The sequence below is a fragment of the Triticum dicoccoides genome, chromosome 3B (assembly GCF_002162155.2).
Source record: "Triticum dicoccoides isolate Atlit2015 ecotype Zavitan chromosome 3B, WEW_v2.0, whole genome shotgun sequence".
Taxonomy (NCBI): Eukaryota; Viridiplantae; Streptophyta; class Magnoliopsida; order Poales; family Poaceae; genus Triticum; species Triticum dicoccoides.
The window spans coordinates 486,042,932-486,069,789 of NC_041385.1; the positions used below are offsets into that span (position 1 = coordinate 486,042,932).

Consider the following 26,858-nt stretch of genomic DNA (forward strand, 5'->3'; position numbering starts at 1 on the left):
AGGGGCGGCACCTGGGGCGTGGCTGGGGAGAAACGAACCCCATGGGCCGATCTAGCGCCGGCTCGCCCCCAGGCCGCTTTTTTTCGGCGCCCTGGGGGCCGAACGGCTAGAGATGCTCTTAGGCCTCTAAACGCTACGGCGGACACCCCTCATTGGAGTAGCTGACCTCGTGGTAGTTGGTGGCGGGGAAAATCGGTGGAATCTTCTCGTCCTCCGGGTCCTTCGCCATGAACGTTTGATCCCGCTCAGTGTCATGGATGTGCAACTCTTGACGGTTCGTCGCCAGCACGCGCTTGGCTTCGATCGACTTAAGGATTGCCACACTGTGCTTGGCCGCAACACCGACAACGTCTCCTCCCATTATGATGACAAGATCCATCATGGGCTCCTCCTACTCCTCCATGAGCCCCATGGGGTTACCCTCCTCCTCCTCTAAGTTCAGTTTTGAACAGCTTGGAGGTGGGCATAGTGGGGGCCACGCGTAGGCACTTGGCGAGCGCTGCAATTTCGGTGCTGCGCTTCAAGGTGAGTTGCTTGTACCATGTGACCAGCTCCTGCACCATAGCAACAGCGGATGGTGGATGAGGAACTAGGGGGTCCCTGGGCTCTTGCCGACGGCCGCATAGATGGGTGTGAAAATGGGTGCGGCCATGTGTTGACGCTCGAAAATGGCATGATGACAAAGAGTGACTTGAGGCTATAATAAGATGATGTTAGAATTATGAGTTTATGTCACCATTTGATGGCCTTCGTCAAGATGATCGAAATAAATATGAAGATGGATCAAAAGAAGCTCAAGTGCAGAAGATATGACAATTTCGGAGATATCCGTGTTGACACCAGATTAAAGAATGGCATGAAACCTAATTAAGAATACCTCGGATGGGAAAAGTTACAACTGCAAAGTTCTTCGTCTCGTCGAGACGGACGATTTTGATATAAAGATCATTCCCATCCGAGTTTGTATGCAAAAGTTATAGTCAAAACTGTGTGCTGCAGCACTGTATGGCCGGATCATCCGGACCGGGGTCCAGGTCATCCGGCCGAGGGCCGAAAAATTGACCAAAACAACAGAAGCTAAAAGTTGAAGCCGGATGATCTGGATCAACTTCCGGATGATCCGGGTAAAGGCCGGACAATCCGGGCAATCGTCCGGGTGTCCGGACACGTTTTTCTGCTGCAGACTTTAGAAAACGGCCCGAAACACCTCCAAGATGGCCTCAGATGAAAAAGTGTTCAACATGAAAGTTGTGCGTCTCGTCGTCGCATGAGGATTCTAGAGCCAAAACAGTGAGCTAGGCCGGATCATCCGGGTCTTGAGCCGGACATCCGGGCCGGGGGTCGTGAATAGTCTGTGTTTTATTAGGTTTTGATTATTTGGACGGCTAGGCAAGTCCTTTTCTTGTACGGAAAGTCCACCCGCCTCTTATATAGACAAGAGGTGACGGCCGATTGAACAACAACACACAATCGAACAATCATCTACCACTTTTATCTTTACTTTTATCTCTCTCCCTTGTTCTTCTTCTTCCTCGTTATTCGTTCGTTCTTGTTCATTGCAGGGCGGCGAACCTCGAGGTCCTAGGGGTGATCAGGTCGACCTAGGGCAGCCCATAGCCGCCGCGCGCCCTGACGGGGTCCCTCCCGGGCGTGTGGGGTTTCGGGTGTACAAAAGCGCCCGCCGGATTGTCTTGCGTACCGCGCTTCCGGCGGGTCTCCTTCGACGTGAGCTGCGGTGCATCACCCCCGGCGTCGAGGGTACACGGTGACGTGTTCGTGTGCGAACACACTTTTTGGCGACTCCGTTGGGGACGAAGCTTTGAACGGTCTCCAGCCCGTTCTTGCTACGAAGAGATCGTCATCAAGTTGCTGCAATCTACCAAGGTAATATGAATACCCAATTCCCCTTTGTAGATGCAAATAATCCATATGTTGTTGCTGGATCACCTATTGAGCATAATGTATCGGCTAGCCCTAGTTTTATCAATCATGCATCTAATTATGTGCAAGGGCCGATGCAAAACAATCTTCATGTTTCAAATTCTTATAAATTTAGCAACATGCAACATATGTATCCCAACTCCCATGCATCGGCAACCCCACAAATTCATATGCCGATGAGCAACATGATGAGTTTGATTAATCAATTTGAAACACCCCAAGTTTGAATTTCCAATGCCATACAAGAAAGTGTTTCACCCTTTTATTCATCGGCAGCTAATGTGCAATATAGTAATCCAACCATGCCGATGAATGAGAGAATTGGCCATGCTACTAATGGCTATTTGGCTAGTTACTCTCAACTGTCATATGCTACACCTCATGTTAGTTATTCTTCGGCACCATACACAACTGTAGATGCTCATAATTCGGCTTCACACCTTCCTGGTTATAGCCGAATGAATGTAAACTTTACAGGAGCGGTTGTGCCCAACATTGTAGAAGATGAGGTAGTGGTGGCTGCATTGAAGAGTTTAGCCCAAAATAAGAGAATTTGTGCTCTTTGCCTTGAACAACATGAAAAGGGGCTATTTCCTGATTATGCCGCAATAAAAGCTAGAGTTTTGCAAGAAGATGAATCGTTGCCAATTGATAAAATTGGCGAGCAAAAGTATGGTCTTACAACACTGCATATGCCTTCACCTAGTACTACATCATATTATACACCCCCTACACAATTGCAAAATTTCGGCAAGACCTGTGTGTCATTGCCGAAAGAATCTAAAAGCATTGGGGGCAATCATATCCGGAGTGGGCTGAAATTGAGAAAAAGCTTAAAGCTAATTTTGCCGCTCGCCGTCAGAAACAAATAGAAAAAGAATTGGCTCAGATAAAAGAAGCATTGCCAATTGGTAGTATCAATGAAAAGAAGGATGATTCGGAACATGAGAGTGCTTCGGTTGAAAAATCCGAATCAAGTAGTATATATTCTGAATCCATCAAATCCAACAAGGCAAGCATTATGGAGAAAGGGCATGGCAAGCATAGGAAAACAACGGTGCTTGATTTTTTTCTGAAGTTAATGGAACCTACTTCCTGCCCTATGAGTTCCGTGCCGTAGAAACTGACAAGCTTCAAGGACAAGAACAAGTAGCCGAACAAAGTTCGGCCGACAAAAATCTTCAAAGCAATGATGCACGGATTCAAGAAAAAGATGATGACAAGGTGTTGGGGAGCCATCCAACGACGGAGCAAGATGTTCTTCAAATGGCACCACCATCATGTTCTCCCAACATATTTGAAGAGGTATGTCTAGCAAGTAATTTACCTATTTTCAGATTTGGTCACAACTTTATTGTTGATGCACCTATTAGAAAAATTCTAATAAGTAATTTTCAAAGACCAATGAAGAAGGGCAATATACTTGTTAGCAATAAAATTGTTACTAAGCATATCGGTCAATATGTTGTACCATTCAAAGAGACCGATAGTGACTTATTACTGCAACCAAAACTTTTCCCATTGCTTTATTTAAAGTTCATATCTAATTGAGTAGCTTTGTTTGCTTCATACATGGCTTACGCATGGTCTCAATTGAGACGTGTATGTTCTAACTACTTTGATTTCAGAAATTCAAAGCCAAGGTAAAAATCTTTTGGGAAAACCGATGCTAGTATAGTTTCTTATTTAAGGACATCGGGAAAAGAATGCGAAAGAGAATTCATAGCTGAATGGGAAGATGCCAAATCTGAACCATTCGTTTGCTTAACTCCAAAGCCGTTCTCACAACAAGATCGGCTAGAAAACAAAAGGTATACCTTTGATTCAAACATGTGTGATCAAATCTTTGATTTGTTGTTGAAAAATAATTACATTAGAATTCTTGATCACCATGTTAAGCCATCAATTCAAGGACGAATGTATTGTAGGTTGCATCATTCGTTCAAACATAATTTTGAGGATTGCAATATGTTTCGTCAAATAGTTAAATCGGCCATTGATAAAGGACGATTGAAATTTGTTGAGACACCAAGAGATGACCAGTCTATTCCGATTGGTCCCGATGGCAGAAAGTTTTTGCATCGACTGCTTCAAGCCGATCCATTTAAAGAGAAGGTAAAAATAGCAGGTGATGGGATCGAGCTTTCAAGTAAATAATTTGTTGAAGAGCATAATGAACATAACCTTGAGGGCAAAAATTCCATCGAAGCTACAATGGAGACGCCAAGGACTGGGGGGCAGCAAGCAAATCCTATGATCGATGGAAGCAAACCAACAGAAAACAAAGGCCGAAATAAGCGCAAGTGTAAGAGATCAAAAATCACCTTCACTGAACTGTTGGAGAAATATCAAAAGAAAAGTGAAGAGAAGAATGCTTATCGGCCAAATCATGCAAAGAAACCAAGATCACCCCCAAGGCGCAAATATGAGGATCGGTATTGGCAAAGTGCGAATTTTAATGCAACATATTCATATCCTTATTTTGGGGCGCCAATGCCAATGCCGTGGATACCTCCCTATGCTCATATAGATACATATTCATCATGGGACAGGTATGGTACAAGGGCACATTCTCCATCTTATTCTAGACCATCTCACCAATACTATGCAGCTCCAAGAAGATCAACATTTGAACAATCACGTATCAAAGACTATTTCAATCATAAGGAATCGGTCCAGAGCTCAAGGAAGAAGAAAGAGATGGTAAAGCAAGTTTACCGCGTGAAAAGAGATGGTCGTAAGTGTGCTACTTCAGATTTGATCTCAAAAAACAAAGAGCCAATTAAAGTGTTGACATTGGCTACAAAAGGCAAAGAAGTGAAGCAATCAATTGATAAAAATCAGAGTGCCAAATCTGAAGAAAATAAGTTGAGGGTGCACAAGGCCCAGAAAGAGTTGCCATTGGTTGAAACAAAATCACAGTCGAGGTGTTCACTCGGCTTATCGTATTGGCAAAAGAAGGAATTACAAAATCTTAGTGCACAAGAGCTTAGAAAGAGGAACATGGCATGGGTTCCCAAGAGGATCAATCAAAACAAAAACGATGTGCATGCTTCAATTGCAACAAGTACAATAAAAATGAAGAAGGAGAATGATGGAAGCAACAAACAATTAAGCCGAAGGTGTGCATCACAACATCAAAATCTTCGGTTAGCACATCATCCATTTTCTTCAACAATGCCATTGATGCCTTTGCCATGGAATTCATCCACAGGTATGATCAGTTACCCTTCATGGACTTATTTTGATCCATGGATGCAACATAATTTTCTATATGATGATAGAGTATTACCAAATCACTATACATTTGGTTAGTTACATTTTTGTTGCTAAAACAAAGGGGCCAAAACATTTTATTGCTATTTCATTTGTTTATTTCGGCTATACATGTTTTAATGGATGAATTCTACATGAACCTCATGGTAATGGCCGATACTTAACTATCGTCCTAAGAAACTATCTGATCATGGCCGGTGTGGAATTCTAACACCGTCCTTAGTTCAATTGGAACCAAGACAAGGTACATGTTAAGTGATATTAGCTTTGTCTCATTAGTACCATGGAGATTATATTTTGATGGTTCAGTGTGTAGCAATGACCAAGGTGTTGGTATTGTTTATATATCTCCTCATGGTGCTGTTTTTGAAGCCTCATGCCGCTTAGAATACTTTTGCACAAGTAATCAAGCTGAATATGAAGCATTGTTATTCGGCTTAGAGATGTTGCTTGCCATAGGTGCTACACATATTGAGGCTTTTGGTGATTCGTTATTAGTAGTGCAAAAAATATCTAAAGTCTTTCAATGTTTTGACGAATCACTTAATGTTTATCTTGATAAATTTCTAGATATAATTTCAGATTTGGATTATTTTAGCATTGCTCATATATCTAGACATGACAATTGGAGAGCAAATGAGTTGGCACAACAAGCATCCGGCTATCATGTTAATCGTGGCATGTTTCATATTTCTCAAAGGCCGATGTCTAGTTTTGCCAACATAGGGGAGGCCGAACCCGAGCCCATTGTTTCGGCCACTAATGAAAATTGAATGCAGGAGAAAATCAAGACTGGAGAAAACCCATTATTGATTATTTGTGTGATCCTAGTAAAAGGGTGGACAGGACTGTTCGGTGTATGGCTTTCAAATACACAATGAGAAATGATGGTCTCTATCGCCGAACGGTTGATGATGTTCTTTTAAAGTGCTTGGACGAGGACCAAGCGAGAGTTGCTATGGGAGAGGTCCATGAAGGTATTTGTGGCACTCATCAGTCGGCTCCCAAGATCAAATGGCTATTACGACGTGCCGGGTTTTATTGGCCGACGATGGTTAATGATTGCTTCCGGTATTATAAAGGATGTGAAGCTTGTCAAAAGTTTGGTGATATTCAGTTGGCTCCCGCTGCTATGTTACATCCTATTATCAAACCGTGGCCTTTTAGAGGTTGGGGATTAGACTTTATTGGAGAGATTCATCCTTCTTCTTCAAAGGGGCATCGGTTCGTGTTGGTGGCGACTGATTATTTCACTAAATGGTCTGAAGCAATACCACTCAAAAATATGACGCACACAGAGGTAATTCAATTCATAACTGAACATATTATTCATAGATTCGGCATTCCTCAAACATTAACTACGGACCAAGGTTCATCCTTTATGTCACATCAAGTCAGAGAATTTGTTGAATCATATAAGATAAAGTTGCTCAATTCCTCTCCATATTATGCCCAAGCCAATGGACAAGCTGAGTCTAGTAATAAAATATTAATCAAGCTCATCAAGAAGAAGATTGAGGATAATCCAAGGAGATGGCATGAGCTATTGTCCGAAGCTTTGTGGGCACATAGGGTCTCTAGGCATGGTGCTACAAAGGTGACTCCATATGAGCTCGTATATGGTCAGGAGGCCGTTTTACCAGTGGAAGTGAATTTGAATGCTTTGAGAATAGCCAAACAAAATGTGGACTTCTATAACTTGATGATGGACAATATTGATGAAGTTGCCGATAAATGTTTGGTTGCTTTAAAGGCCATAGAGAGGGATAAGTTGAGGGTAGCAAGAGCTTACAATAAGAAGGTCAAGTTGAAGAAATTTTAAGTTGGCGATCTCGTGTGAAAGGTGATTCTACCAATTGGTTCGAAAGATAGAAAATTTGGGAAGTGGTCTCCAAGTTGGGAAGGTCCTTTTAGGATTACAAGAATAGTTCCCGGAAACTCGTATTTGGTGGAATCCATACAAGGCACATTGTTACCTCGAGCTCTAAATGGCAAATATTTAAAGAAGTACCATCCAAGTGTGTGGCAAGAAGCCTAGACAGGCAATGGCCGATATATAACTATCGCCCTGAGAAAATATATGGTCGATATATAACTATCGCCCTAAGAAAAGGTGTGGCCGATGTAAAACTATCGCCCTAAGAACATATAAATGGTCGATGGGGTGTTGACATCGTCCTTAGAACAAACTATGGATAAATTATTTTTCGGCATCCTAGCTTTGCCGAAAAACAGGGGGGAATGTGTTGACGCTCGAAAATGGCATGATGACAAAGAGTGACTTGAGGCTATAATAAGATGATGTTAGAATTATGAGTTTATGTCACCATTTGATGGCCTTCGTCAAGATGATCGAAATAAATATGAAGATGGATCAAAAGAAGCTCAAGTGCAGAAGATATGACAATTTCGGAGATACCCGTGTTGACACCTGATTAAAGAATGGCACGAAACCTAATTAAGAATACCTCGGATGGGAAAAGTTACAACTGCAAAGTTCTTTGTCTCGTCGAGGCGGACGATTTTGATATAAAGATCATCCCCATCCGAGTTTGTATGCAAAAGTTATAGTCAAAACTGTGTGCTGCAGCACTGTATGGCCAGATCATCCGGACCGGGGTCCAGGTCATCCGGCCGAGGGCCGAAAAATTGACCAAAACAACAGAAGCTAAAAGTTGAAGCCGGATGATCTGGATGAACTTCCGGATGATCCGGTTAAAGGCCGGACAATCCGGGCAATCGTCCGGGTGTCCGGACACGTTTTTCTGCTGCAGACTTTAGAAAACGGCCCGAAATACCCCCAAGATGGCCTCAGATGAAAAAGCGTTCAACATTAAAGTTGTGCGTCTCGTCGAGATGGTTGATTTGGATATAAAAACGTCCAAATCCGAGGTCGTATGAGGATTCTAGAGCCAAAACAGTGAGCCGCTGTCAAAAAACTGGGCTAGGCCGGATCATCCGGGTCTTGAGCCGGACATCCGGGCCGGGGGTCGTGAATAGTCCGTGTTTTATTAAGGTTTGATGATTTGGATGGCTAGGCAAGTCCTTTTCTTGTACGGGAAGTCCACCCGCCTCTTATATAGATAAGAGGTGACGGCCGATTGAACAACAACACACAATCGAACAATCATCTACCACTTTTATCTTTACTTTTATCTCTCTCCCTTGTTCTTCTTCTTCCTCGTTCTTCGTTCATTCTTGTTCATTGCAGGGCGGCGAACCTCGAGGTCCTAGGGGCGATCAGGTCGACCTAGGGCAGCCCATAGCCGCCGCGCGCCCTGACGGGGTCCCTCCCGGGCGTGTGGGGTTTCGGGTCTACAAAAGCGCCCGCCGGATTGTCTTGCATACCGCGCTTCCGGCGGGTCTCCTTCGACGTGAGCTGCGGTGCATCACCCCCGGCGTCGAGGGTACATGGTAACGTCTTCGTGTGCGAACACCATGATTTGTTGGGGGGTGTCGCTAACTCACTTTTAATAGCCGAGCTAGGTTCCTTGGACGGTGCCACGGTGGTCGTGCCATGAATCCTGGTAGGCACACCGGTGAGCTTCAATGTGGACGGTGAAAACGACATCAAGGGGGTAGCACAAGTAGGGATGCAAGAAGGCGCCCCGCATAGTACCGCATAAATAGAGGATTAGTTCAAATTGAACTAAATCTGAGAGGGGTGTTCATAACTAACTGAAACCTATCTTGCCTACGAAGCGGGGCGGATCGGGCGCCCCCCTGCACCCCTAAGCACAAGGGTGTCAGAGTCCAACGTGATGGACTTCTGTACTCCCCCCACTATGCCCCTTAATTTGAGGCTGCACTAGGGGTTTCGAGACATCTATCCATGTTCGTCCCAATATAATGGTTGGCGTTGGAGGCCTAAGAGCATCTCTAGCAAATTCACCAACTTTTGGGTCGCCAAAAAATACGGAGGCTGGTATGAGCGACGACAAAGTCAAAATCGCTAATAATTAACTAGCATAGACTCCCTTGAAGTATCACCCACCTATCATTAGGTCATTGCTTTGTCCCCACTAAACCCTGAGATAGAGAAAGCACACATTTTATTTATTTAGACCAAGCACACATTTCATTCGTTGAGATCAAGCACACATTTTATTCATTAAATGGTCGGATACTTAGTCGTACCACGAATTTTGATTCATATAAAAATTTAGTGGCTAAATTAGTTGCCTTGAATTAAACTAATTTTAGTTAATAGCTAACCTAGAACTAAAGTACCTTCGACTAGGACGACGACAGCGGGATTTGTCGGTGTTGAACATACCGGCGCTAGATAGGTAGTGGAATGCAGTGTTGGATGCCGCATTTTGGCAAAACGGGCATAGGCGGCCTCATCCCACGCCCTCCATTCATCATCATCGATGGCGTTAGCGTCAAGGGTGGGCGCGTGGTCCCAAATCCACGGTTGTTGTCCCGAGTCCATTCACTGACCAACATCAAAGGCACGGGCGAAGCCGGCATTAAACAACCAAGGCATCACACGCCATTGATGAGTGAAAGTGGTGGACCGGAAGGCGCCGGATAGGAGGATTTTTAGGGCAAGAAAGGAGGTTGCCGACCTTTTAGCAGCTGGCGGCCGAAACTATCATGGTTGGGGGGAATTATGGTTGGAATGGGTGCCATTAAGGGGTGGTTGGGAAGGCAGCCAACGATGAGCGCCCTTTAATAGGTGCATTTCCCAGTAAGAAACATGTCCGCGCCATTCACACGAGCTTGAAAGTGAGAGCATGGGAGGAAGAATGGGTTGAAAGTTCCCTCCCTCGTGAGCGGTTGCGTTTGGTGCCCGCTCGGTGTCAGCATCTCCTAGCCTTCAAAAATAGATGCTCATGAGCTCAATTTCGAGCGGCCTCTAAAAAATATATAAGCTGAGACCAGTATGTCGACCCTGCTAGTCCACTCATTACAACATAACCGTCATACATATGGTTATTATAGTGATCGGGCCAATATGGTCCATTCGCTAGAGTTTCTCTAAAAGTATCTAAACTGCCTAGTACCGAACATTTGATGGCGGAATAAGGGTACGCGTTTGCGATGCCCTAATGACTCGCCAATGTGTTAGTATTATAGGTACCACGCAGCAACTTTAACCCAATACAAGGCAACTTCATAGATCATTGGGTGGCAAATTTTCGGGCAAACTTTTTCTGGGCGAAACATACACATAGAAGATTTAGTATCGATGATATCGTTGATACGAATGCAACAGTGAAAATGAATTGTGAATGATCAATGGTTTGACCTACATAACTGTTTTCATCCGGATATCATCTTTCAATCTGCTGATGTTATAACTCTTTTGTTTCTTTCCTCGGGTGATCTAGCAGTTATGTTTCTAATTTCATTTCATGTGCATCTAGCACTTACTTTTTGCATGCAACTATCAAGTGCTTTTATGTGCATGCAGACGGAATGTGTATTATTGTGTCATGCTGGAGACTAGGATCAACTCCAACACGGGTCACCAAACAGACAAATAGACGACATCAAATGTCCGCTGACAGCGGGCGGGCCACCTGCCATCCAACGTGGACACCAAATTTCATGCACAATCATGGGTGAAATTTACTCCGAGGGGTTCGGAGACCGTGGACGGCTGCCCCAAGATCCGGAGGAGTGCGCCAGGAACTACTTGAAGGCGTCGGACTTGCTCACCATGGTGGCCGATGGTGGAGGTGTGCGGATTTGGGAGATGAGAAGAGAGATGGCGATGTGGTAGTGTAGGGCTTGCGTCCGTGATAGGCCAGCTTAAATAACCAGGGCAGGAGGATCGGCATTATTTCAATGTGGGCAGTGGGCAGAGTACGCTTCCCGGTCGCAGTCCCGATGAGAATCCTGCTCCAATCAGCCGGCATGAATTCAGATAGGTGGTCGTCATCCGGTCACGTCCACCCATCATGAACGTGTGGCAAAGGGTTCTAGAGCCGGCAGGGGAGGGGGTTTATGGGTGGGTCCACATTGTCGGAGTCCGATGATACGTCTCCAACGTATCTACTTTCCAAACACTTTTGCCCTTGTTTTGGACTCTAATTTGCATGATTTGAATGAAACTAACCCGGATTGACGCTGTTTTCAGCAGAACTGCCATGGTGTTGTTTATTGTGCAGAAAACAGAAGTTCTCGGAATGACCTGAAAATCCACGGAGATAACTTTTGGAAAATATAAAAAATACTGGTGAAAGATTCAAGGCCAGGGGGCCCACACCCTGTCCACGAGGGTGGGGGGCGCGCCCCCTCCCCCTGGGCGCGCCCCCTGTCTTGTGGGCCCCTTGATGCTTCACTGACCTCAACTCCAACTCTATATATTCTGTTTCACGGAGAAAAAATGAGAGAAAAAGTTTCATCACATTTTACGATACAGAGCCGCCACCAAGCCCTAATCTCTCTCGGGAGGGCTGATCTGGAGTCTGTTCGGGGCTCCGGAGAGGGGGATTCGTCACTGTCATCATCATCAACCTTCCTCCATCACCAATTTCATGATGCTCACCGCCGTGTGTGAGTAATTCCATCGTAGGCTTGCTAGACGGTGATGGGTTGGATGAGATTTACCATGTAATCAAGTTAGTTTTGTTAGGGTTTGATCCCTAGTATCCACTATGTTCAGAGATTGATGTTGCTATGACTTTGCTATGCTTAATGCTTGTCACTAGGGTCCGAGTGCCATGATTTTAGATCTGAACCTATTATGTTTTCATGAATATATGTGAGTTCTTGATCCTATCTTGCAAGTCTATAGTCACCTATTATGTGTTATGATCCGACAACCCCGAAGTGACAATAATCGGGATACTTCTCGGTGATGACCGTAATTTGAGGAGTTCATGTATTCACTATGTGTTAATGCTTTGGTCCGGTACTCTATTAAAAGGAGGCCTTAATATCCCTTAGTTTCCACTAGGACCCCGCTGCCACGAGAGGGTAGGACAAAAGATGTCATGCAAATTCTTTTCCATAAGCACGTATGACTATATTCGGAATACATGCCTACATTACATTGATGAACTGGAGCTAGTTCTGTGTCAACCTATGTTATAGCTATTACATGAGGAATCGCATCTGACATAATTATCCATCATTGATCCAATGCCTACGAGCTTTTCACATATTGTGCTTCGCTTATTTACTTTTCCATTGCTACTGTTATAATCATTACAAAACTGCTATTGTTACTTTTGCCACTGTTACCATTACTATCATACTACTTTGCTACTAAATACTTTGCTGCAGATACTAAGTTATCCAGGTGTGGTTGAATTGACAACTCAACTGCTAATACTTGAGAATATTCTTTGGCTCCCCTTGTGTCGAATCAATAAATTTGGGTTGAATACTGTACCCTCGAAAGCTGTTGCGATCCCCTATACTTGTGGGTTATCAAGATTAATTTCTGGCGCCGTTGCCAGCGAGCATAGCTCTATTCTTTGAGTCACTTGGGATTTATATCTGCTGATCACTATGAGGAACTTGAAAGATGAAAGAACTAAGATTTTTCCCTCAACTAGGAGGGGAGGTAAGGAACTGCCATCTAGCTCTGCACTAGATTCTCCTTCTGTTTTGAGTAAGCTTGCGACACCTAAACCTACTACTGATATGAATTCCGATATGTCGCATGTTATTGATGATGCCACTTCTGCTATGCATGATACTTATGATGAAACTGCTTCTATGCGTGATACTACTGTGCCGTTGGGTGAATTTCTTGATGAACAAGTTGATAGGGTTAGAGAGAATGAAATTATTGATGATAGTGATGATGAGGGTTCTTCCCCTAATTATGAATTGCCTGTTGTTCCTGAGGGTTATGTTATGGATGAAGAAGCTGCTAGAGCTATTTTTGCTTGCAATGATAGATATGATCTTAAGAAGTTATTAGCTAAATGGAAGCAGCAATCTCTTAATGCTAGAATGAAACCTGACCCCGCTTTTGCTACTTCACCTATATGTGTTACTGATAAGGATTATAAATTCTCTGTTGATCCTGAGATTATTACTTCAGTCGAATCTGATCCTTTTTATGGAATGAATCTGAAACTGTTGTCGCATATCTTACCAAGTTAAATGATATAGCCACCCTGTTCACTAATGATGAGAAATCCCGCTATTATTATATCCTTAAGATATTTCCGATCGCATTCAAGGGTGATGCTAAAACTGGGTTTAATTCTCTTGATCCTGGTTGTGTGTATAGTCTCCAGGATATGATTTATTACTTCTCTGCTAAATATTTCCCTGCTCATAAGAAACAAGCTGCCTTGCGGGAAATATATAGTTTTGTGCAAGTCGAAGAAGAGAGTCTCCCACAAGCTTGGGGGAGGCTTCTCCGGTTACTTAATGCTTTGCCTGATCATCCTCTTAAGAAAAATGAAATAGTTGATATCTTTTATAATGGACTAACCGATGCTTCCAAGGACTACTTGGATAGTTGTGTTGGTTGTGTTTTCAGGGAAAGAACAGTCGACCAAGCTGAATTGTTATTGAATAATATGTTAACTAATGAAAATAATTGGACTCTTCAGGCAATTCCTAAGCCAATTGAGCCAACTCTTGAGCCTATTCCTAAAGCAACTCTGAAGAAGATGGGAGTTCTATTTCTCAGTCCTGAAGATATGCAAGAGGCAAAGAAATCAATGAAAGAAAAAGGTATTAAAACTGAAGATGTTAAGAATTTACCTTCTATTGAAGAAATACATGGTCTTAATATACCGCATGTTGAAGAAACACATTGTCTTGATAACCCGACACAGGTAGTAAAGGTAAATTCTCTCTATAGATATGATAAAGTTGAAATCCCGTCTACTAAATTTCATAGCCCATGCTTAGATGAATTTGATGACTTTATGGCTAGACAAGATGGTTTTAATGCTTATGTTGGTAGAGAATTAAAGAATAATGCCTTCAAGATAGGACGCTTGAGTGATTATATGGCTAGAGTTAAAGGTGAACTTAAAATCATTAGCAAATATGCTTCTTTGGTTACCACTCAAGCTGAGCAAGTACTTAAAGCTCAAAGTCATTTGCTCGATGAATTAAATAATAAACATGACTTTTCTGTTAGAGTGGTTACTAGAACAGGTAGAATGACTCACGAACCTTTGTATCCTGAAGGCCACCCTAAGAGAATCGAGCAAGATTCTCAGAGAAATAATTTAGAGGCACCTAGTTCTTCTAAAAAGAAGAAAAAGAAAAATGATAGGACTTTGCATGCTTCTAGTGAACCTGTTACACACACCTGAGAATCCCAATGATATTTCTATTTCTGATGCTGAAACACAATCAGGTGATGAACATGAACCTAGTGATAATGTTAATGATAATGTTCATGTTGATGCTCAACCTAGCAATAATAATGATGTAGGGATTGAACCTGTTGTTGATCTTGATAACCCACAATCAAAGAATCAACGTTATGATAAGAGAGATTTTGTTGCTAGGAATCACGGTAGAGAGAGAGAACCATGGGTTCAGAAACCCATGCCATTTCCTCCTAAACCATCCAAGACAAAGGATGATGAGGATTTTGAGCATTTTGCTAAAATGATTAGACCTATCTTCTTACGTATGCGCTTAACTTTTATGCTTAAATTAAATCCTTATGCTAAGTACATGAAGGATATCATTACAAATAAAAGAAAGATACCAGAAGCTGAAATGTCCACCATGCTTGCTAATTATACTTTTAAAGGTGGAATACCAAAGAAACTTGGAGATCCAGGGGTACCAACTATACCATGCTCCATTAAAAGAAACTATGTTAAAACTGCTTTATGTGATCTTGGAGCCAGAGTTAGTGTTATGCCTCTCTCTTTATATCGTAGACTTGAATTGAATAAGTTGACACCTACTGAAATATCTTTGCAAATGGCCGATAAATCAACTTCTATACCTGTCGGTATTTGTGAAGATGTGCCTGTTGTGGTTGCAAATGTCACTATCTTAACGGACTTTGTTATTCTTGATATTCCTGAGGACGATAGTATGTTGATTATCCTTGGTAGACCCTTTTTGAATACTGCAGGGGTTGTTATTGATTGCAACAAAGGCAATGTCACTTTTCATGTTAATGGTAATGAGCATATGGTACACTTTCCGAAGAAACAACCTCAAGTTCGTAGCATCAATTCTATTGGAAAAGTTCCAACTATCATTATTGGAGGTTTTGAATTTCCTCTTCCTCCTGTCAAAAAAATATATGATATTCTTATTATCAGGGATGTGCATATCCCCGTTGAGGTAACCTAGTGTTATTTGAAATTTCTCCGGTTCCGTGTTATTCGGAATGAGTTTGTTAACAAGACTTGATCAACCTTGTTAGTGGATTCGTTTTGATGATCATGAGATGGATGAAACTAGAAGGCACAACCTTCTGTACCCTCTTTTTACTTTCTGTTATTTAGAATAAATAAAGCAAAAATAGTATTATATGTCTGTTTTCTGAATTATCCGTGCAATAAAAAATATCTCGAGAATAAAAGTGCTCCAAATGCCCTGCAAATTTAGTATGTTTTTTATGGAATATTTGAGAATTTTAGGCACTGAGAACACTGCAGGGAGGGCAAGCACCTGGCCACGAGGGTGGAGGGCGCGCCCACACCCCTAGGCTCGCCCCACTATCTCGTGGGCCCATGGTGGCCCTCCTCCACTTATTCCTGCACCCACACACTCCATCTTCCAAAAAATCCCCATCCAACTCAAGCACGAGTTCTAGCTCATTTTGCTGCGATTTTCGATCTCCTTGCTCAAAGCTCCATTCACAAAACTGCTTTGGGAGATTGTTGCTTGGTATGTGACTCCTCCATTGGTCCAATTAGTTTTTGTTCTAGTGCTTTATTCATTGCAAATTTTTGCTGCATAGGTGACCCTGTTCTTGAGCTTGCATGTCAAATTTATGAGGTCCCAAGTAATGCTAATGCATGATATAGGCTCTAGGCACTTGTGGGAGTAGTTGCTACCAATCTTGTTTAGTTTGATTCACTTTTATTTTGAACTTACTAAAAATTTCAGAAATTTTCAAAAAATGATAAGGAGATTTTTGAGGGGCTCTTCTAGCCAAGGCTCCAAGGATAAACAAGCTAAAGAGAAGGAAAAGGCCAAGTATAATCTTCCTCGCGTAGCGGAAGTACGGCCTTGTGATAATTTCTTGAGAGAAGCCAGGATTTATGAAGACTTATATTCTTTGGTTGAAAATGCGGGCCCCACCGACTTCCTCCACGACCGGATCGATCAGTATCTCTTACTCACCAATACTTTCATGCAAAACTTTTATTATTACCCTAATAATTCACCTCCTTCAGTATTATTTCATTTATATGATGAGTTCAAGGAAATGTCATTACGTAATTTTTGCGCGGTATGTAGAATACCCTTTGAGGGCAGCTTAGATGAGCCACATCGTAAAGATGTGGATGGTTTTGTCAACACTATCACTGTAGGGGATCCGAAGAAGGGTTCTGATGCGAGGATCACTAGCATACATTTTCCTGTTTTACGCTGCTTTGCCATATTTGCTAGTCGATGTTTAATTGGTCGTGGAAACAGTGGAAACTTCGGTGTTTCTGATATTATTATTTTGTTCCATGCTTTGTTTGGTGATAATAGTTTTAGTATGGGTGCCGTTATTGCTAAACGGCTAAGCCTGAACCGTACAAAAGGCCCCATCTTTGGAGGTATCTATGTTGCACGCCTTGCTAAACATTTTGAGATACCTATTAGGCACTATGAGAAAGAGGAGACAAAGTTGCCTCTTTCCCTTTTAGATTACAGGAGCATGGTAGCGCATGAGTTTATTGTTGACAACAAAGAAAAGATGCTCCTGTATAACCTGAGATTTAATAAGAAACACAATGAGGTTATTACCCTGCCTGCACCTTTGTTGTTTGATTTGACTGCAGATAATTACCTTGTCTTGCCGGAAGCGGTGTACTCTCATCGAGGCCAGACATCCGCTCTAGAGCCTGAGCCGAAACCTCCACTGGACCCTTATCGTCCATCATCTTATCAGTGGGATCTAGAGGAGATCGCTAGCCAGTGGTATCCTGATGACGCTCCTCAGTACACCGGGGAGTGTAGCCGCGGTCCTTGGCAATAGACCAACTTAGGCCAAAAGCCTAAGCTTGGGGGAGTATGTATTTCTCACCGACTTTACATTCATGTCCACACACTACTCTAGTTGTCGGTGCTCATACTCTTTCATTGTATTATCCATGCTAGTTTAATTTCTTTTTCTAGCTTTCTTCTTGTGTGTTTGCTAAACCTTAAGAAAAACCAAAAAAATAGTTAGTTTAATTTCCATACTTGTAGTAGTAGTTAAAATGAAAACCCAAAAAGATTTCATGTTCTTCTTTTGCTTGTTGGGAGCTTTCCCGTGTAAATAGTTTTATTTCTTTTCTTTCTTTTGGGGGTCAAGAGTAGAAGACCATATTGAAAATGTTTAATGGCTCTCATATGCATGATTGTTGGTTTAACTTAGAGCCCATATTACTTTGTCTTCTCTCTTTAATTGAATACTTGCAGATTCCAGCTTAGTCCAATGCACGTGCACTATTATTATTATACACACCATTCGGTCGTGCAAGTGAAAGGCAATAATGATGATACATGATGGACTGATTGAGATGAGAGAAGCTGGTATGAACTCGACCTCTTTTGTTTTTGTAAATATGATGAGTTCATCGTTCTTGATTAAACATGTTTGCAATGACATTTAGAGATTATAGTTGCTTATGCCATGCTTAATTAGCTGGGAGCTTATAATGGTTTACCTTGCGTGCCAACATGCTATTAAAATGATTATGATGTGGTATGATGGGATGGTATCCTCCTTTGAATGAATTGAGTGACTCGACTTGGCACATGTTCACGCATGTAGTTGAAACAAATCAACATAGCCTTCACGATATTTATGTTCACGGTGGATTATATCCTACTCATGCTTGTACTTGGTGTAAATTAATTTTAATGCATGTTCATGACTGTTGTCGCTCTCTCAGTTGGTCGCTTCCCAGTCTTTTGCTAGCCTTCACCTGTACTAAGCGGGTGTAATGCTTGTGCATCCAACTCCATAAACCCCAAAGTTATTCCATATGAGTCCACCATACCTTCCTATATGCGGTATCTACCTGCCGTTCCAAGTAAATTTGTATGTGCCAAACTCCAAACCTTCAAATGAAATTCTGTTTTGTATGCTCGAGCAGCTCATGTTTCAACTAGGGCTGTCTGTATATTCCATGCTAGGTGGGTTATTCTCAAGAGGAGTGGACTCCGCTCCTCATTCACGAGAAAATGGCTGGTAACCGGGATGCCAGTCCCATGATCATAAGGATCCAAGCAAATCAAAATAACTAAATAAAACTCCCCCAGGGCTGTTGCTAGTTGGAGGCACTCGTTGTTTCGAGCAAGCCATGGATTGATGCTTGTTGATGGTGGGGGAGTATAAACTTTTACCATTCTGTTTGGGAACCGCCTATAATGTATGTAGCATGGAAGATATCGCCATCTCATAGTTGTTGCATTAACAGTGAAAGTATGCCGCTCAAAATGTTATTGATCTCTATTTTAAAATCGAGCTCTAGCACCTCTACAAATCCATGCTTCCCTCTGCGAAGGGACTATCTATTTACTTTTATGTTGAGTCATCACCTTCTTATTAAAAAGCACCCGCTGGAGAGCACACTGTCATTTGCATGTATTACTATTAGTTTATATTGGGTATGACTTTACTGGATCTCTTTTACCATGAATTACAATGTTTAGTCAGTCCTTGATCTTTAAAGGTGCTCTGCATTTATGTTTTGCGGTCTCAGAAAGGGCTAGCGAGATACCATCTTGTTATATCATATTATGATTGTTTTGAGAAAGTATTGTCATCCGAGTTTTATTATTATTGCTCGCTAGCTGATTATGTCATTGATATGAGTAAACATGAGACCTAACTGTTATTGTGAGTATGGTTAGTTCATAATCTTTGCTGAAAACTTGAATGCTGGCCTTACATATTTACAACAAAAAGAGCAAACAGAGTTTGTAAAAGTTTTTCTTTATCACTTTCAGTTTATCAACTGAATTGCTTGAGGACAAGCAAAGGTTTAAGCTTGGGGGAGTTAATATGTCTCAAACGTATCTACTTTTCCAAACACTTTTGCCCTTGTTTTGGACTCTAACTTGCATGATTTGAATGAAACTAACCCGGATTGACGTTGTTTTCAGCAGAACTGCCATGGTGTTGTTTATTGTGCAGAAAACAAAAGTTCTTGGAATGACCTGAAAATCCACAGAGATAACTTTTGGAAAATATAAAAAATACTGGCGGAAGAATCAAGGCCAGGGGGCCCACACCCTGTCCACGAGGGTGGGGGGCGCGCCCCCTCCCCCTGGGCGCGCCCCCTGTCTCGTGGGCCCCCTGATGCTCCACCGACCTCAACTCCAACTCTATATATTCCGTTTCGCGGAGAAAAGAATGAGAGAAAAAGTTTCATCGTGTTTTACGATACGGAGCCGCCGCCAAGCCCTAATCTCTCTCGGGAGGGCTGATCTTCGTCGTCGTCGTCATCATCAACCATCCTCCATCACCAATTTCATGATGCTCACCGCCGTGCGTGAGTAATTCCATTGTAGGCTTGTTGGACGGTGATGGGTTGGATGAGATTTACCATGTAATCAAGTTAGTTTTGTTAGGGTTTGATCCCTAGTATCCACTATGTTCTGAGATTGATGTTGCCATGACATTGCTATGCTTAATGCTTGTCACTAGGGCCCGAGTGCCATGATTTCAGATCTGAACCTATTATGTTTTCATAAATATATGTGAGTTCTTGATCTTGTCTTGCAAGTCTATACTCACCTATTATGTGTTATGATCCGACAACCCCGAAGTGACAATAATCGGGATACTTCTCGATGATGACCGTAGTTTGAGGAGTTCATGTATTCACTATGTGTTAATGCTTTAGTTCGGTACTCTATTAAAAGGAGGCCTTAATATCCCTTAGTTTACACTAGGACCCCGCTGCCACAGGAGGGTAGGACAAAAGATGTCATGCAAATTCTTTTCCATAAGCACGTATGACTATATTCGGAATACATGCCTACGTTACATCGATGAACTGGAGCTAGTTCTGTCTAACCCTATGTTATAGCTATTAAATGAGGAATCGCATCCAACATAATTATCCATCATTCATCCAATGCCTACGAGCTTTTCACATATTGTGCTTCGCTTATTTACTTTTCCGTTGCTACTGTTACAATCATTACAAAACTGCTATCGTTACTTTTGCCACTGTTACCATTACTATCATACTACTTTGCTACTAAATAATTTGCTGCAGATACTAAGTTATCCAGGTGTGGTTGAATTGACAACTCAACTGCTAATACTTGAGAATATTCTTTGGCTCCCCTTGTGTCGAATCAATAAATTTGGGTTGAATACTCTACCCTCGAAGGTTGTTGCGATCCACTGTACTTGTGGGTTATCATCCGACATGATGAATGTTTGTATTCCTGGAAACCTCTTTCAGTTTGATGCCGGTTTGTTGAATGTCAAACATTTGGACCGGCCCGAACAAATTTGGCAGGGATTCCGGACGTTAGGATCGGCCCGAACAAATTTGACAACCACTGCTGGATGGCCGGAAGTGTCCGAACCGCGTTGGAGTTGCCTAGAAGAGTGAATGGTATCTCCTTATAATTTCCGTTTTGCTAATTGGTCAATGATTCATCTATGACCGGCAAAGGAAGTCTATGACCTCTGAACCGTAATATAAAGGGTTTAGAGAATGCAATTATGCATCATATAACCAGATATGGATAGGCAGCATATATCTTTTTTGGTTGAAAAGGAGGCTTACCTCCGGCCTCTTCATCAATCAACGCATGCATCCATATTATTAAAATCAAAACAAGGTCTTAAGTTCCACGGAGACTCAAAATCTGAGCAAGAAAGATAAACAAATCTGTAAAACGCCAAACCTGGCAAGAAAAGGCCACATCCGGTTATAAAAAAACAAGCTACAATGCCTACACACCTAGCCTATTATTAGCTCGCCATCCAAATCGGCTGAAGATAGCTCGTGCTACCGTCTCCCATCGGTTGCATCCAATAACCATAAGCTCCCTATAGTCCCCATGAGTGAGTAACGACCACATATGGATCCAGGCTGTAGCTCTGTAGATAACCTGCAAACAAATAGTGAACTTTGTCCCATTAAAAATCATATCTTTTTGAGTGTTCCATATAGACCATAATACTGCACATATGCCTATCCGAATATGTTTAGCTGTGTGTATATCTACTTCATTAAGCCACGTCCCAAATAACGTGTTTATACTCATTGGAGGATTAACGTTAAAAGCTATATGAATGGATCGCCATAACAATTTTGCAAGTGGACATTCGAGAAAGAGGTGTTTAATTGTCTCATTTTGATCACAAAAACAACATCTAGGCTAACTGACCCAATTCCTTTTCATCAGATTATCTTTGGTCAAAATGACTCCTTTGTGGACAAACCACATAATGATCTTGATGCAGAGTGGAACTTTAATCTTCCATATGTGCAAAGACCTAGACAAAGGCCCGGAATCAATTAAGTCCAAATACATGGATTTGACAGAGAATACTCCATTCGTGGTTAACCTCCAACTAATTGTATCCGCCTGATCTGAAAGTTGAACATCCATCAACCTACGTACCAGGTATAACCAAGCATTCCAACGTTCCCCTACAAGAGATCTCCTAAATTGGATATTAAGTGGTACTGAGTTTAATATTGTGGCGACATAAACTTCCGTACGTTGCACAATATTATATAGAGTATTGTAAGGCCAAGGGCGTCTCCCCTAACCAAGTGTCCTCCCAGAACCTAGTAGACGTACCACTACCAATTAGGAACTTCACCCACTAGAAGAAAGTTATTTTTGTCTTCATTAACCCTTTCCAAAAGGGTAAGTCTGTTGGTCTTGCATTCACCTAGGCCAAAGTCTTAGTATGTAGGTATTTATTCCGCAAGATTTGTACCCACATGCCTTCGGTCTCCGTCGATAATCTAAACCATTTGCTAAGCAAACATCTATTCATTACCTCTAAATTCTCTATCCCTAACCTGCCCTGGTCTTTAGGTCTACACATAATATCCTATCTAGCCAGTCTATATTTCTTCTTGGCCTCGTCGCTTTGTCAGAAGAAACAGGATCTGTAAAAGTCCAATCTTTTCCGTACCCCTACCAGTACTTCAAACAAAGATAGGAGGATCATTAGCAAACTTGTCAAAACCGAGTTAATCAACACCAGCCTTCCTCCGTAAGACAAGAGCTTGCCCTTCCAGCAGCTCAATTTTTTTCAAATCTATCTTCTACACATTTCCATTCTTTGTTCGTTAACCATCTATGCTGAATTGGGAACCCTAGATAACTAAAAGGTAGGGATCTCATTTCACAACTGAATAAGCTTCTGCAATTATCATGTTCTTCTTTAGCTCTCCCAAAGCAGAACAGTTCACTTTTATTGAAATTGATTTTGAGCCCAGACAGTTGCTCGAAAAGGCATAAAATAAGTTTCATATTCCTAGCTTTTGCAAGATCGTGTTCCATGAAAATAATAGTATCATCCGCGTTTTGTAAGACGGAGACGCCACCCTCAACAAGATGGGGAACGAGACCTCCTGCTTGGCCACTCTCTTTAGCCCGACTAATATGTACTGCCAACATGTCAGCTATGATATTAAACAACACAGGAGACGTGGAGTCTCCCTGTCTTAGTCCCTTACGAATCTGGAAATAATGACCGGTGTCATCATTGACCTTTATCCCGACACTGCCTTTCTGTATGAATGAATCCACTTGAGACCTCTAGGTATCATTGAATCCCTTCATACGTAAGGCTTGCTGTAGGAAGGGCCATTTGACCTTATCATACGCTTTTTCAAAATCCACTCTGAAGACAACCCCATCGAGTTTCTTCGAGTGGATTTTGTGCAACGTTTCATGTAGGACTACCAACCCTTCTAGGATTTGTCGTCCTGGCATGAAAGTAGTTTGAGTGGGTTGCACAACCGAATTTGCAACCTGCGTCAACCTATTCGTGCCAACCTTTATAATGAGCTTAAAGCTTACATTGAGAAGACATATCGGTCTAAACTGCTCAATGCGAATGGCTTCCACCTTCTTTGGCAACAACATTATTGTTCCAAAACTGAGGTGGAACAAATTTAGGTGGCCTTTAAATAAATCATGGAACATAGGCATGAGATCACTCTTTATGATATGCCAACATCTTTGATAGAATTCGGCCGGGAACCCGGCTGGCCCGGATGCTTTATTATGTTTCATTTGTGTTATGGCATCGAACACCTCTTTCTCAGTGAACAGGGTAGACAACACCTTAATCTCTTCTAAGTTGAGTTGTGGTATGTCCCCGGTCACACTCTCATCAAGAGAGACAAAACTTTCTTCGGGTGCTCCAAAAAGTTTCTTGTAATATTCAGAAACGTACAGTTTTAGATTCTCTTGTCCTACAGTTGTACCCTCATTTTGTTCTAGTTGCATTATCTTTTTTTTCATATGCTTCCCATTAGCAATCATGTGAAAGAATTGTGTATTATTATCCCCTTGGATGATTTTAGACACTTTTGCTCTAAGCGACCATTTCATCTCCTCTTCTCTCATGACGGTTTGCAACTTCTTCTCGGCCTCATTCTTAATATCTCTCTCAGAAGAATTAAGAAGGATCAATTCTGCTTTCACATCAAGTTCATTAATAATTCTTATCAATCTTTCCTTTTCCACTTTATATAAACCACTTTGGTGTTTGGCCCAGCCTCTCAAAAATTGGCGCAGATGTCTAATTTGTTTTGTGATCTCTCCACACTAGAAGACCCTCCCATGTCTCTGGCCCATTCAGTCACAATGAGCTCCATGAGTCCTTCCCTCTGAAACCATCCCAGTTCGAAAGAGAAAGTATTTTTGTTTCCCACATGGGTCACTTTCCCAGAATCAACCAATAGTGGGGTGTGGTCAGATGGCCCTCTGTAAGGCCTGAATCGTAACCAGTGGATATTTTTGTTCCCACTCAACACTAGAGAGAACCCTGTCCAATTTCTCGTAAGTAGGAACATGCAAAGAATTGGCCCATGTGAATTGCCTACCAGTGAGGTCAATCTCCCTCAAATCAAGGTTTTCAATTATCATATTAAACATGAATGACCACCTCCCATCGAAGTTGTCATTATTTTTTTCCTCTTGTCTTCTAATGATATTAAAATCCCCCCCAACCAAAATGGACAACCTTTCATCCCCACAGATTCGAACTAGATCCGCGAGGAATCATAGTTGTTGGAATTCCACCCAGAGGATCGATCACATCAAGCGCGTCGAACACGCAAACGCAAAACTTTTGCCAAATGCACATGTCGTGCCTTTCTTTTCCGTCTTTACATTTTCTATTTTTCTTACACAGGTGTTACAATCATGACGCTACCCTGGTCACGTATATATATAGGTGTGCAACACCACCGACCCAAGACACCATGTCCTACACGGACAAGACTTCCTAGTATGACTTGGACACGTAAACAACACCAGCTGAACAGGACGCATTGACTGATTCCTAAACTGGACACTTTCCAATTCCTGTACTACTTGACTCACACGTACTAACCTAGTACTAATCTAATCGCGACTCAAGATTAACCTAACAATCTCTTCCTAATCTTAAATTGTCATCTTTCTCGTGCTTCTCCAATTTTGGCTCCCTGATGATTCACCCCTTGTCGACTCATCCGCTCACACCACGACAAGTCAAATTGACGGCCTTGATTGCTACCAACAATCTCTCCTCTAATTTTGACTTGGCAAATTTACGAACCACCTCAAATATGCTTTGGACTACCCAGCCTCGCTAGTAACCTATGAAATGCACCACCCGGTGGACTTCACCATCCACCCTAGCAAGATACATGCCGACTCCTTGTGGATCACACCACCCTGTGCACTACACCATGCACTCCAGCCTCATGTAGAGACATGGCCTCATTAAAGAGATTCACCTTCACTGGTTTACCGCCCCCACATACATGAACTTGATCTTCTCGTCGAGACATATAGACGACTTGGGTGTGCTTCATCTTCAACGCCTCCTCACAGAGACGAGCACTTGGACATGATGATGACCGACCAACCGACCGACCGTGCTAACCCGCACGACTTCTTGACTCTAACTCCCGGATGACGATCTTGACGACTTCCGGCACCGCACCTCGGCACCACTGCTCCCGTCAACGATCACCTTCCACCGCCTTGCCGACGACAGCCCTCTGTCTCCCTCCTTGTCGCTCCACTGAACGACGATCGCCAGATCCTCCTCGCCACCGCATCACCCAGAGACTATATCGCCCGCTCTTCCTCGTCGCTGCAACACCACCAGCAACTTCATCGCCCGCATCGAGGCGCTAGTAGATTGCCACCCCGGGGCAAGCGCGGCTTCAAATCAACCTTGCTTTGATATCAATTGTTGGCGATAATCCCGACTGCCGCTAGTCGCCGAAGTACTATCTCGACAAACTTTACTGGCCGATGCTTTTGGCCACGGCAGCATGCACCCACGAGTACAGGAGGCAACACACATGTCTTGGAACTAAGCAGGCAAGCACGGCAGCTGGATTGATTTTCAAGCGAGCTAGCTTCAACGTAGTAGCACGTATCTACCAATCAGCCGGCGACTTGATCCTTTTCTCTCTCGCCGAAACAGACGCGAACACAGTACGTGGACACGCCGAGATGATAGATCTTCCCAACAACCATGAAGCCATAGAGTTCAAGTGGGAATTTAAGGTCAAGAAAGATGTTGAAGGGTGCATGAAGCACAAAGTGAGGTTTGTAGCCAAAGAGTATGTGCAAGAGAAAGGTGTAGACTTCGAAGAATTGTTCATTCCCATTGTAAAGATGGAGTCGGTGAGATTACTCATCGCTCTCGCGGCTCAGGAATCATGGAAAGTCACATGGATGTAAAATCCGCTTTCGCGGCTCTCCAGTACAGTAATGATTGAAAAAGCAATAAAGAAAAACAGGGTCGAGCAAATCATAATCCCAGTTCGCTCAACAGAGCAACTAAATTAATAGTAGAGCAGAGTAGCAACTCGTTCAGAGTACTAGACTCACAAGAGAGCAACTTAGCGTTACCAAATCCACTAGCAGACTTATATAAGAAGTTCACTGCAAGCAGTAAAATACTACTCTCTCCGTTTCAAAATAGATGACCCAATCATCTATTTTGGAACGGAGAGAGTATAATAGAAGAACTTGGTCGGAGTCGATAAGTCACGCTGGCTGGTTTGGTGTCGTTTCGAGAATCACTCCACATCTGGAGCAGCGCCGTGAACGTCTTGACCAGCACCGGCTTGAGCAGCGCCTTGGGCACCATCAGCAGCGCCAGCGCCTTGAGCTGGGACTTGAGCAGCGCCAGGGCCTTGAGCTGGAGCTTGAGCCGCTCCTTCAGCGGGGACACCATCATCAGCGCCAGCGCCTTGAGCTGGGGCTTGAGCAGCGCCTTGAGCTGGGCCTTGAGCTGCACCAATGCGGCGGTTAATCCCTCCAACGACTTGAGGGGCCATGGTACCGTACTGGAGAATCAGGGCTTG

General features: G+C 42.8%; 1 protein-coding gene across 1 annotated transcript in view; it reads right to left on the reverse strand.

The window, feature by feature from the left end:
• Window positions 1–416: 416 nt before the first annotated feature.
• Window positions 417–26,858, reverse strand: part of LOC119279600 — a 43,097-nt gene continuing 16,655 nt past the window's right edge. The window contains exons 5-6 of the mRNA XM_037560789.1: window positions 26,543–26,785; window positions 417–554 (exon numbers count right to left, since the gene is read on the reverse strand). Coding sequence (XP_037416686.1) covers window positions 417–554; window positions 26,543–26,785 — 381 coding nt within the window. The remainder of the gene's footprint in view (window positions 555–26,542; window positions 26,786–26,858) is intronic.